The following is an 11,474-nucleotide window of genomic DNA, read 5'->3' as shown; positions in this document are numbered from 1 at the left end:
GGTTTTAGACTCTGCTCAGCCGTAAAACAATCTAGCGGGGATATGTCACGCTACAAAATAGGGCTATGACGTTACTATACTAAGATGTATCAGAAGGTAGTCCATTAGTTTAAGTGCTCATCACTGCTGTTATCTAGCTCATCTCTATAACCCACCTCTCGGTTTAAAAATGGCAAGGAGTTAGTTCTCCCATTCAAGCCATGCTCTTTTGGTATTTTAATACTTGCCCATAACCATAAAGTTTTTAGAAAGAGCTTATAAAGGTTTTAAAGGATTGGCGGTGAAAAGCACTTTACAATGAGTCATTTAAGCTTATAATAATCATAACGAGGCGGCATATGCCAAAATGAAATAAAATTGAAAGCTAAACATCTCAACCGTATTTTGCAAGGGCATTTTACCTGGACACTTTTGTCAACTAAAAGTTTCTGTCGAAAAAAAGGGCGCGCTAAACAAAATAGTGGTCTCGCACCGCGCGCGCCGGCCGCGCCGGAGACAAACGTCTGCTTATATTTTCTTTCAACAGACTCGTTATTTGGGAAACAACTCAAGAAATACTTCTGTTTATTATATTGAAAATTCGTCCAGTGATCGGTCATGATGTGTAACATTATGAGATTTCATGAGAAAACGTCAAACGATAAAAAATAATATGACTGAAACGTTTTAAACACACCACCGAATGAAAGTAAATTTTCATGGAACAAAAGCAACACATTCTTCTTGCAAATGACGAAATACCCGTTTTACTGAATTTGAAGTTCGTTTGCTTCAAGAGCAGTTTTACCCGTACATTTTTGTCAACTAAAAGTTCTGTCGACGGAAAAAAATGCGCGCTGAACATACTCTCCTTTAATTTTCGTTCAATAGAGGGCGCGCCGCATAAACAAAGATGGCGATATACATTCTCTAGGAAACGAAGTACACAACTTTCATATTGTCACGCCCCAACTATCGCATCGGTCCCAACTATAGTTGGGCCTGTCCCAACTATAGTTGGGCCTGTCCCAACTGTAGTTCCACAGTTGGGCTGGCCCAACTATAGTTGGGCCTGTCCCAACTATAGTTGGGACGGTCCCAACTGTAAGTTCCATTGTTGGGCTGGCCCATCTATAGTTGGGCCACTCCGATCTTTTTATTTTGCGGTGTCCCAACTATAGTTTACATTGATGTACAACCATAAAACGTTCCCTACAGCTCTGATACACGTCTGACTTTACTGGGGACAACTGAAATTAGCTATTGATGGGGCGAATCTATAGTTGGGCCACCCCAATCTTTTTATTTTGCGGTCCCAACTATAGTGTACATTGTAGTACGATTATAAAACATTCCCTACAACTCTAATACACATCTGACTTTACTGGGGACCAATGAAATGATCTATGGGTGGGGACCATCTGTAGTTGGGCCACCGCAATATTTTTATTTGGCAGTCCCAACTATAGTTTACATTGATGTACGATTATAAAACATTCCTGCTTACATGTCCGACTTAGGACCTTTGACATTAGCTATGGGTGGGGCCCATCTATAGTTGGCCGACCATGGCAATCTTTGAATTTTGCAAAATGTTGCTGGATAATAAAACCCAGCAGCTGGACAACTCGTCCAACTAGGCAGTACCACGTGACCGGCCAGCCTTGCGGCATGCATGCACGACCGTACACGGTGCCAGCGCGCGGCCGCGGAACATTTAATCCAACAAGATCTATCAAGCATGAAGCATCCGGTGCAATTCCAGTCCTAACTATAGTTGGGCCGACCCAACTGCCGCACTATAGTTGGGACAGTCCCAACTATAGTTGGGACCGATGCGATAGTTGGGGCGTGACAATATTACCGCGCTGCCAGCGATCGTCACTGTACGTCGCCGACTGTCATCGTAAGATTCATTCATCAAGTTCAAACGTTGGTAGGTTGAACAATGATCATTGCCTTTCATTTGACTCCTTGTTAATTTACATGTATCGATAGTCAAAGCCAGCCTAAAACCGATCATGCCGACTGCAGGATCCAACGGGCGCGGCTGTGACCGTGCTCCCGGCCGGCCATGCCGGCCGGCCGTCCGGCCGGCCGGCCGGCCGTAACGCCTGGCACATGCACGCCGTTGGCCTAAACACGGTATGTTGCAGCGGGCAAAAAATGATGCAGCCTCAAAAAAGGAAGCAGACCTAATGAATGTGATAGTTGACAGCTAGACATTTCCATTCAGACATTTAAAATTGAACAAAACATTTCTGCCCTTGTTGTTTCCTTAACTAAAGCATGTTATTTAACTTTAAGCTGTCCTTGAAGTTGAGCTACATACTGATATCTGGAAGCTTGTGACCATGTCATCATTGAGTAATCCTCCACAAATCTATGATGCTCTCTGGGAAGATAGAGACGTCAGGTTTGACATCAGCACATCGTAAGTAGTATTAGTAAAAAATAATTGGGACTCTCAATAGATTCTTTCCATCAATCGGGCACCTTGGAAGGTTTTAGATTATATTGAATGACAACTGAATGCGCAAGAGATCTACCCATGCATATATCCACATGGAGCAAATACCGTACCTCATCATAGATGGCTGCTATGCAATTTCAGTAGGGGTGTCAGGAATCCTCCAATATTTGATCATCAACTGAACATTTCAATAGCATTTTGTTGGTTTGAATATTCGAAAACAAAAAACTACGCACATACACACACGACTGTGATGTGATTTATTATAAAGTTGCAGGTTTTATTGTCAGGATCAGCTTTTTTTTTCGACGGTAACTTTTTTGTCGACAACAGTTCATCGTTCACATCCTTTTAGAAGGTTAAAGCTCTTTACAGTTATAAAATAGGACTACTTGCTGCAAAACAGTCCAGTGCCACATATCAATTGCCGCAGTGTACCATGTTCTAAAGGAAAAGAAAATTACAAATGATTATCATTATAGATAATGTCTTTTCAAATTAAATTTCAAGTATGATGATCTTTAATTGTTGTAATTCACAGGCAGATGAATATGCGATCTGGGGAGAAGCGGATTGACCTGTTAGACTCAGTCGAAGACACCAAAGGAAATAATGGAGACAGAGGTATATACAGATAACCCTGGTGCACTAAATGAACATTTGCAGGCACTTGGAAACAAGACTACAGTCACCCTGCCTCCAAGCACCCCCAACCCCAAACCTTATATTTGTAATATATTTTTATATTTTCTCCGACTTTATTTTCCGGACTTGTCTCACTAAATCACTGAAATGTAGGTTTTTGTTTGTTATTCTTAATATTTGAATGCTTTCGTTCCAGGTCGTTTGATTGTAACTAACCTGAGGCTCATCTGGCATTCCCACACATTACCAAGGGTTAACTTGTGTAAGTACAATGTAGGTAGTATTGATAATGTGGTGCTTATATACATGTAGCGCCTTATACCAAAGGTGTCGAAGCGCTTTACAATTATTACCCCTGTTCATCAGGCCACGAGACCACTTCTTCAGCAGCTCAATATCAGCGCACATGGCCCGTACCTTCGCAGGTACCCATTTACTCCTGGGTGGAGAGAAGCAATGCGTGACAAAGTGCCTTGCCCAAGGGCACACGCACCATAACCCCAGGCTGGACTCAAACCCTCAACCTGTAGATTTACCTGCAGACCACGAATCCAATGCCCTTAACCACGAGGCCACAACACTCCACAAAGTAAAAGTATTGATAAAAGTGGAAGAAGGCAAAGTCACGCTTAATTTCTCCTATTGTGATCCTTTGAGCTGGGAATTAAGTTCAAAGACCCATAATGTTCCCTCTTGTACAATAAACAAGACACATAAGGAACTGAAAATGACCTCGCTATCAGGGCTGCTCCTGTTGGATTCGAACCAACACATTTCAAATTAACAGGTTTTTATATTTGTTCATCTTTATTCATAGCGGTCGGTTATACATGCATCATCAACATCACTGTAAGAACTGCTCACTCGGTAAGTTTTGTAATTCTTTCTGTGTTTTTGTTTTTTTGTTTCTTTAATTGGAAATTACCAAATTATTGGAGATAAAATGTACGTTTCTGTGATTGCAATGAGACTGACTTGTGTTTTTTGTCTGACAGAAACTGCGAGGTCAGACAGAAGCTTTGTACATCTTGACTCGATGTAACAACACTCGGTTTGAGTTCATCTTCACCAGTCTGGTACCTGGCTCACCTAGGCTGTTCACCACTATCATATCAGTGCACAGGTGAGGTTTAGTGTGGTAGCTACCAGACTTATTTGTTAAACATTTTCCAAATTGTCAAATCAGTTTTGACTTCAGAAAGAGTCAGAACTATTTGACTGTAAAGTATGTTAATTTGTTCTTTTCTATAGAGCCTACGAGACATCCAAGCTGTATCGAGATCTCAAGTTAAGAGGAGCCATTATTCACAATAAGAACCTGCGTTTGTTACCGCTGGAGCAGGTGTATGATAAAGTCAATGGTGTTTGGAATCTATCTAGTGATCAGGTATGTTGCAGAGATACAGCTGTTGACTTAAAAATTGTTCTTTTTTGTAAGGGGGGTGCCACGCACAACACCTACTGATCTTAAATTCTAAAGTATTGAAATTGAAATACAAAAAAAATCATTCCTATTTTAGATTCATATGGAATTTTTTTTCTAAAATTAAAGAATCTGGGGGAGAAACAAAATGTCGAATTTGTAGTAGTGTGCAACAAACGATATCAGTCCAGTCTTTCTTGAGCATTTTATGTGCGTGGTGGTTAAGATGACTCTTTGAAATCTTGCTGAATTTGAAGTGTATGTGTTTTCTTTCAGGGTAACCTAGGCACCTTCTATATCACCAATGTGCGACTAGTTTGGCATGCCAACATGAATGAATCATTTAACGTCAGCGTGCCATATCTGCAAATGGTGAGTCAACCTTTAGGATGTAATTTTTACATAAAATAATCAAGTATGCTATTCCAGCGACAGCCATTTTCTGAGGTGCCACCAGGCTGGTGCAAGTTGCGCTCAGGTAGTTTGTGTGTTCTTGTTTACAGTGTGTGAAAGATTTTGATGTACAGAATTGAGTGAAATCACTCCCTCAATTTTCCTTTTATTACAGAAAAGTGTCAAGATCCGAGATTCCAAGTTTGGTGTGGCACTCGTTCTTGAATCTTCTGTCCAGGTAGGTGCGTTACGTATGCCTCAAATTATGCAAGTTAAGAGGTATTTTATTTAGCATAATCCAGGCTTATTCTTTCTCATAAAGCCCATCAATATTTCACAATTACAATAATTGTGAGCTTTTTATTTCTCCAGGAAGCTCTGAGAAACCAAATGGTCTGGTTAAATTGCAGCCAACCCCATTATTGAATACTCATATCATCTTGCTTTTCTTCTTCTGACAGAGTGGCAACTATGTCCTAGGTTTCCGCATCGACCCAACAGAGAAGCTACATGAGGTTGTCAAGGAGATTCAGAGCCTACATCGTGTCTACAGCTCAAGTCCCATCTTCGGTGTAGAGTTTGAAACGGAGGATCGTCCACAGTCACTGGAGGAATCGACTATTGAGAACCAGACAGATGATGTGGATATCGTCACTGAGGATGAACAGTCAGACGCGTTTGCTGTGAGTAGACTAATGATCATAATCACTGTCTACTGTCCTGCCCTTGATCAGCAGGCTTATACATACATTTTGTATTTCTGGTTAGGAGTTGATATTATGCCTTAGTTCCTTTTTTCCCGGCCACCTCCTTTTTTCTTTTTTATTCATACTTGTGCAATATATTTTGCATATATACAATGTATTGTCAAATATCAATATATTGTTTTTTATTTGTTTCCAACAAAATTGTAGCTATGTAGAAAGGCTTATGGCTCCTTTGGACGCAATTTTGTATCAGCAAAATAGTCAAGGAATTTTAAGAATCCCTCCACCATATTGGAAAATCCCCATCTTGGGGAGGAAAAAAGAAGAAAAAAAAAGCGCCCGCCTCCTTTATTTGTTTTTAAAAAGACTGGATGAGCAACTTCCATTTTTTACTCGGCCTTATTGAAGTGACTCAACTGTACCTTTCCATTTCCCACACAATTCTTCAAACCCCATTTAATGGAATGGCTGTCAGGTTGGGTTTGAGTTCATTTCTTGCAGAAGTTTTAACGCAGTCCTACTTCCTGTTTTGCTTTTTCTTTTGTCCACAGGCGTACTTTGCTGATGGAGACAAGCAGAAAGACAGGCCACCAGTCTACTGTGAGGAACTCGGCCTGGCAATTGAGAAACTCAAAGATGGATTCACGCTGTCCAACTTATGGGAGGTGGTGGAACAGAAATAAGTACATGTAGTTTGACCCAAGAAGCATTGAGTTTTTGATGCTGGTGTGAACACTGCCTCAAACACTCGGTTTCTAACTCATATTATAGAGTCAAGAAACAGCCAGTGTGGTGTTGTCTTTATGACCTCAGCATGGGGTCAATTTATTTACATGCACACAGGCACTGTATTTGATGTTTGTGCGCTTTAAAAAAGTAGGCCAATCCGATTTCAAGGAAGGCGATATCATCAAGGCACATTATTTGTGTCAAGGTAATAAATTCAGTTTTGCAAATACATGTACATCTACTAGGATCTCATTTGTTTGAATTTGTTTCTTGTCATCACCAGAAATACTTCATTAATTGGTAAGACTAGATGTATATGTTTTTATGTGCACATGTTCTAAAAGAGTGTATATTTGAAATTATGTGAATAACCTTGTAGATGAACAGTGAACAGTTAGATGCCATTTGCATATTGTGCCATAGGAAGCGGCGTAGTCAAGGGAGACATGGGGAGTGCTTCCCCCCCCCCCCCTCAAAAAGGGAGGCCCCCGTCACCCCCACTGGAAATTTGTTAGTCCTAAGTGACCATGGTTAAGGGGTCTAACATAAATTGGATGCCCCCCACTGTAACATCCAGGCCCCCCCCCTCGTCCCCCTATATGGGGAGAAGCCTGGCTACGACGCTAGTCACAGGAGTGAATTGGTTTGTAGTTAAGATCATATTTAACAAAAAAATAAGAGTTATGAGAAAAAGTGATCTCAATACCACGGTTTGTAGCAATGCAACCAACAGTTGGCAAAAAGATTTCAATCTTAAATTTTTATAAATATAACTTCATCTTATCACATTCAGCTTAATATCGTTACCTAATGTCACTTGCATGAAAGCGTTTCCTTGTGTGGTTGTGAACTTTAGTGTAAATTTGTATAATAAATGAATTGCAGAGAAAAGTATTGGCATGTGTTTTATTCACAGTATTTAATTTCATAATTCATAGATTACATGTCAACCATTTAAATGAAACATTCTTCTGTGAAGGGTATACTTTATCATGTTTCATATCAACTTGAATACATGTACATAATTTGTCATAAAATAATGTATTACTAGGCAATTCATATTTTTTTGCATAGATCTGGTGCAATTATATAATTGTGGCAACTTTCATTTCAATCAAACAAAATACAAAAATATTGTTAGAAACCACACCTTTTAAACGAAATTCGACATTTTGAACGTCTCTATTTTAACAACTTATTCACACATTTGAATAGAAAAATTGGAAAATATACAATAACTATTCACTACCTGATATAGATGTATAAAAATAAACCTCTGAAAGACGTACGAACAAATACTCAATACGTTCATGAAAGAGCAAAGTGTTCCAAAATCATGGAATATTTCAAAATCTCAACATTTGAGACACTCTCTTTAACTGACACAAATTATAAGCTGAAGACTTTAAGCAATTACTCCCAATTTACAACATATGTACAGTACATGTATTTACAACCTTAATATTTCTTGCAGATGAGGAATTTTAGAGACCAAAACAATTAACAACCCAACTTGAGAGGGCTTATTCCAATTTTGTGCATAGTATGAAACCTTTACTGATCATAACCTGTTTCATCATTTTTAACCTTTCCCTTGTTCATCCTCATTAACTGCAGCAGTTAAAGAGACTACACTTTCTGATCTCACATACACTTCTGTCCTGTAATCCTGTCCTTCACTAGTTTGCCCACGTCTATCCTGCCCAACCGACTCCTCACCGCCCCTATCCTTGCCACCCTGCTCCCCAATCCCATCTACTTGTGGCTTCCTGCTGGCCGCCTCCCCTTCTTGAACCTCCAAATTTCCATCACCAGCCTTTATCTTACAGTCATCCTCGATGCTGCCGTTCTGCAGGTCTCCATTTGGGAGGTCCTGCTTTGTCTTACGCTTACCCCGCTTTTGTTTTACATTAAGGTTTTTCTTTTCATTCCCCTGCTGACTCATTTGATCACTTTGATCACTTTGTTCATTTTCAACTGACTTTTCAGTTGGAGTTGCATCATTCAAAGGTTCTACTTTGCCCTGTTCCACCTTTCCATCAACACCTTTGTTCTTATTCTCAATGTCTGATTCCACCCTCTTCTCTCCTTCAAATTCCTTTTTAGACTCGTTTGTTTCACTTTGTCCCACTGTTTTGTCTTCATCTACCTCGTTCTCACTCTCCCTGCAAGCATTCTTAATTTCACTGTTTCCATCAGATGGGTTCTTATTTGTTTTATTACCCTCATCTTTAACATCCTTCCTCATTTTTTCATTATCCTCGCATTTTCCTTCTCTACTTGTTTCATCCATTTCATCTTCTCTGATTATCTCTTGATGGTCAGCTGACAAATCTTTCTCTTCATCAGTTACTTCTCTGGTCTCCTGTTTCTGTTCCTCTACCTCCCCACCTTCTCTTGCCATCTCCTGACATTCATCTGATGAATATCCATCTTCTATTTCTTCTCTAGTCTGTTGATTCCGAGGTCTGTCTGACTTGGCTTCTCTTTGCGCTTTTTCCATTTCTACCCTAAAATATGAACAAGAAAAAATATACAAAACGCATAAGACTTTTGTAAATTTATGGTGGACACATAGGGTGCTTTTTCTTAAATTGTGGTAAACGTTGGTATTTAGAAAACACAAAACCAAACAGCGCCCTCTATCAAGTCCACAAAATCTCAGAGGGCTAATTATAAATTATTTAGTGTATCGATTGGTGTCCGGCCTATTATTTCTATGTCTTGACTGGCTGGCAGCAACATAATTAAAGTGGAGTGAGCAGCAGGTGTAGCCACGTGTGTATTTGACAGTCATAGCCAAGGAATGCTCATGCAGTCTAACGTCGTGTCCATATTACTTGCCTACGGCTTGCATTTACACACGACTCATGGGAAGTGGCTGCAGCTACTACTATAGATACATGTACGTATGTAATTTCAAGCCATAGCCGAAATGTCATGAAACCAAGCTACCTTATTGCAGTGGATTATGAGATGAGGTGACCATTACCTGAGCCATAACGGAGTTCTCTTCCGTTGGCTTCCAGTGTCTTCTGCCTTCTCTGGCTCATCTCTCTGGTCTCTCTCCTTCCTTTCAGGCTGTGAGATTGTAGACGGGTGAAATGACAGCGATGTGTGAATGTTGAAATGGTTTCGTGTTTGTAACATAAAGTTTCAGTGAAACTGTTAAGGGTACTTGTCAAGAATATGAATGCTGAACCTGTGTGATTATGATCTACCTGTCTACTCCGGTGCATGCTATCGCAGGATCAGAGGATTCCATGTGGAAAACTGGGAAAAGCTCTAGAACACAACTTAAAACAATAAATTGTATGAAAGGCGCATAATTTACACTTACATCATTTTTCTCTTCTACATATTTTCTTGCTGCCTCACGATCATCTGTAAGTCGAATTACCAGACAACAAATAGAGCTCTTTAGTAGCTAACATTGAGCTTAAACTTATTGTATAAACTCTACAATAAAAGCACAATACAAATCTCTTTCTGCAAGAAAAGAGCGTTCATTCTTTTGACTATCTCTTACCATTTTCCTCTGCACAATCCAAGGCATGCTCCGTGTTCAAGATGGCGTCCACATGATGAGATACACGGGCTACTTTAATCTATGTGGAAATGAAAGTCTAAAAATTGGATATTGCACACTATATGTACTTGGATATTGTAAAAGCCAGCATTTCACAGGAATATACTGCACACGTATTCTTTAAATCACAGCCATCTGTGAGGCGATAGCAAACACCCCCAAAGATGGCTGCCATATGCAAATGGTCTACAATCTCTACAATCAGCCTGACAGAGAAGGAAAAAAAAGTGATGACAAACCACAAACACGGTTGATTTTGTAATGAACTTACTATGTCCAGACGCTCACTAAGTATAAGATGTGGCCGGTAGCGATGAACACTCTGAATCTTGTCCACTGAAACTTGATCCTAAATAATTAGAGAAAACAAAAACTACTTCTTGATATAGGAATTATAAAGTGTGGGTCCACTATAGTAACCCATGAAAGTAAATTGCAAAATCCTAGTTTTACAGGAAAAAGAAGTACCGAAACAACTGGAGACAAAATGCCCAGTTGGTAGGAAAGACATACTGACCAGTGTTGTCTGAGCGTTCTTTGTGATGCGATCAATCTCAGAACCTTTCACCCTGGATTTTATCCTGCTGTTTTTAGTCACTCTGGGTGACACCTCGGGTGTGGCCTCGTTTCCATCGTCAGGAGACTCGTTCTCCCTCGACTGACTTCTCCACCCATCTCCCTGCTCATCAGTAGTTTTTTGCTGACCATTTTTACTCTTCTTCTTTTTCTTGTTTGCCTTCCACTGTTGCTCTGCTGCTTGCAGATAACTCAGCTCTAACTGCACCTGAGAAGTATATTAATTAGTTTTTTGGGGATAGTAAACTGATGGGATATAGGTATTAAACTTAGGGTAGGCCTATATCCTTGTTGGGATGTACAATTGAAGCAATTTCAAAACAGCTAATTTGAATATAACAGTAAACTATGTTCAAGCTGTTCATTTCAATCTAAAAAGGCAGGGGAAAAACTTGTAAGTTGCTACCCAGCAAAACTTATGATTTATATTTTTAAAGGTTCCAGCCTACTTCTCCACAATGTGTCCAGTGTGTAGGTCTATCACTAAGTTAAGTAGAGGGGGGGGGGGAATCTACTGGCTGCAGTGCCAGTACTAGATTATCATCACTGTTTTAATTTAATTTAAAAATTAGGCCTTACCACTGCTGGTGTAGTTGTGTGAATTCCCTTCCCAGATGGGTCAAATTCATTCTCAACTCGCTGCCTGTTGAAATAGTCCTCTCTAGGTTGAAGTAAATAAAAAAAAAACCAATGATTTAACTTAAGTCAAAGTTGAACTTTGAAATGAAGCATCACAGTGTCATTTTACGGTACGGTACTTATTGGGTCAAAAACTTACAATTTCTGTTGAACAAGTTTTGCTACTGCTTCAGAATTCTTTGCCATATCATCGGTAACAATAAGATCAAAACCAGAACCACAGATTTTCAGGTTTTTGTAGATCGCAATTTTCTTTCACTTCGGCGTCACCATTGCCAAGTGTTGTCAAGTGGTTTAACCAGCTGGTAATCGATTATATTT

At 39.8% G+C, this 11,474-nt stretch overlaps 2 protein-coding genes across 3 annotated transcripts; one reads left to right on the top strand and one right to left on the bottom strand.

Moving 5' to 3' along the window:
* Positions 1–920: 920 nt before the first annotated feature.
* On the top strand, positions 921–6,819 carry LOC119746214 (Bardet-Biedl syndrome 5 protein homolog). Of its 2 annotated transcripts, XM_038223030.1 has the most exons (12): positions 921–934; positions 1,837–1,915; positions 2,287–2,413; positions 2,994–3,076; positions 3,294–3,359; positions 3,915–3,964; positions 4,093–4,220; positions 4,349–4,484; positions 4,797–4,892; positions 5,089–5,151; positions 5,375–5,596; positions 6,172–6,819. In XM_038223030.1, exons 3-12 carry the CDS (start codon positions 2,334–2,336, stop codon positions 6,301–6,303), a joined length of 1,056 nt encoding a protein of 351 aa, XP_038078958.1. In that variant the 5' UTR covers positions 921–934; positions 1,837–1,915; positions 2,287–2,333; the 3' UTR covers positions 6,304–6,819. The 2 variants fall into 2 exon arrangements, with proteins under 2 accessions (XP_038078958.1, XP_038078957.1); XM_038223029.1 differs by lacking the exon at positions 921–934 and having other exon boundaries at positions 2,268–2,413.
* A 459-nt stretch (positions 6,820–7,278) lies between these two features.
* LOC119746213 (M protein, serotype 2.1-like) lies at positions 7,279–11,448 on the bottom strand. The gene is made up of 8 exons (XM_038223028.1): positions 11,293–11,448; positions 11,094–11,175; positions 10,456–10,722; positions 10,210–10,287; positions 9,879–9,957; positions 9,690–9,733; positions 9,342–9,430; positions 7,279–8,859 (listed from the first exon to the last, which is right to left on the bottom strand). The coding sequence occupies exons 1-8, from the start codon at positions 11,337–11,339 to the stop codon at positions 7,932–7,934; spliced, it is 1,614 nt and encodes a 537-aa protein (XP_038078956.1). The 5' UTR covers positions 11,340–11,448; the 3' UTR covers positions 7,279–7,931.
* Positions 11,449–11,474: the final 26 nt, after the last annotated feature.

This window comes from Patiria miniata, unplaced genomic scaffold (genome assembly GCF_015706575.1).
Source record: "Patiria miniata isolate m_02_andy unplaced genomic scaffold, ASM1570657v1 HiC_scaffold_7, whole genome shotgun sequence".
NCBI lineage: Eukaryota > Metazoa > Echinodermata > Asteroidea > Valvatida > Asterinidae > Patiria > Patiria miniata.
The sequence above is the reverse complement of the archived record's forward strand: the minus strand, read 5'-3'. Positions and strand labels throughout refer to the sequence as shown.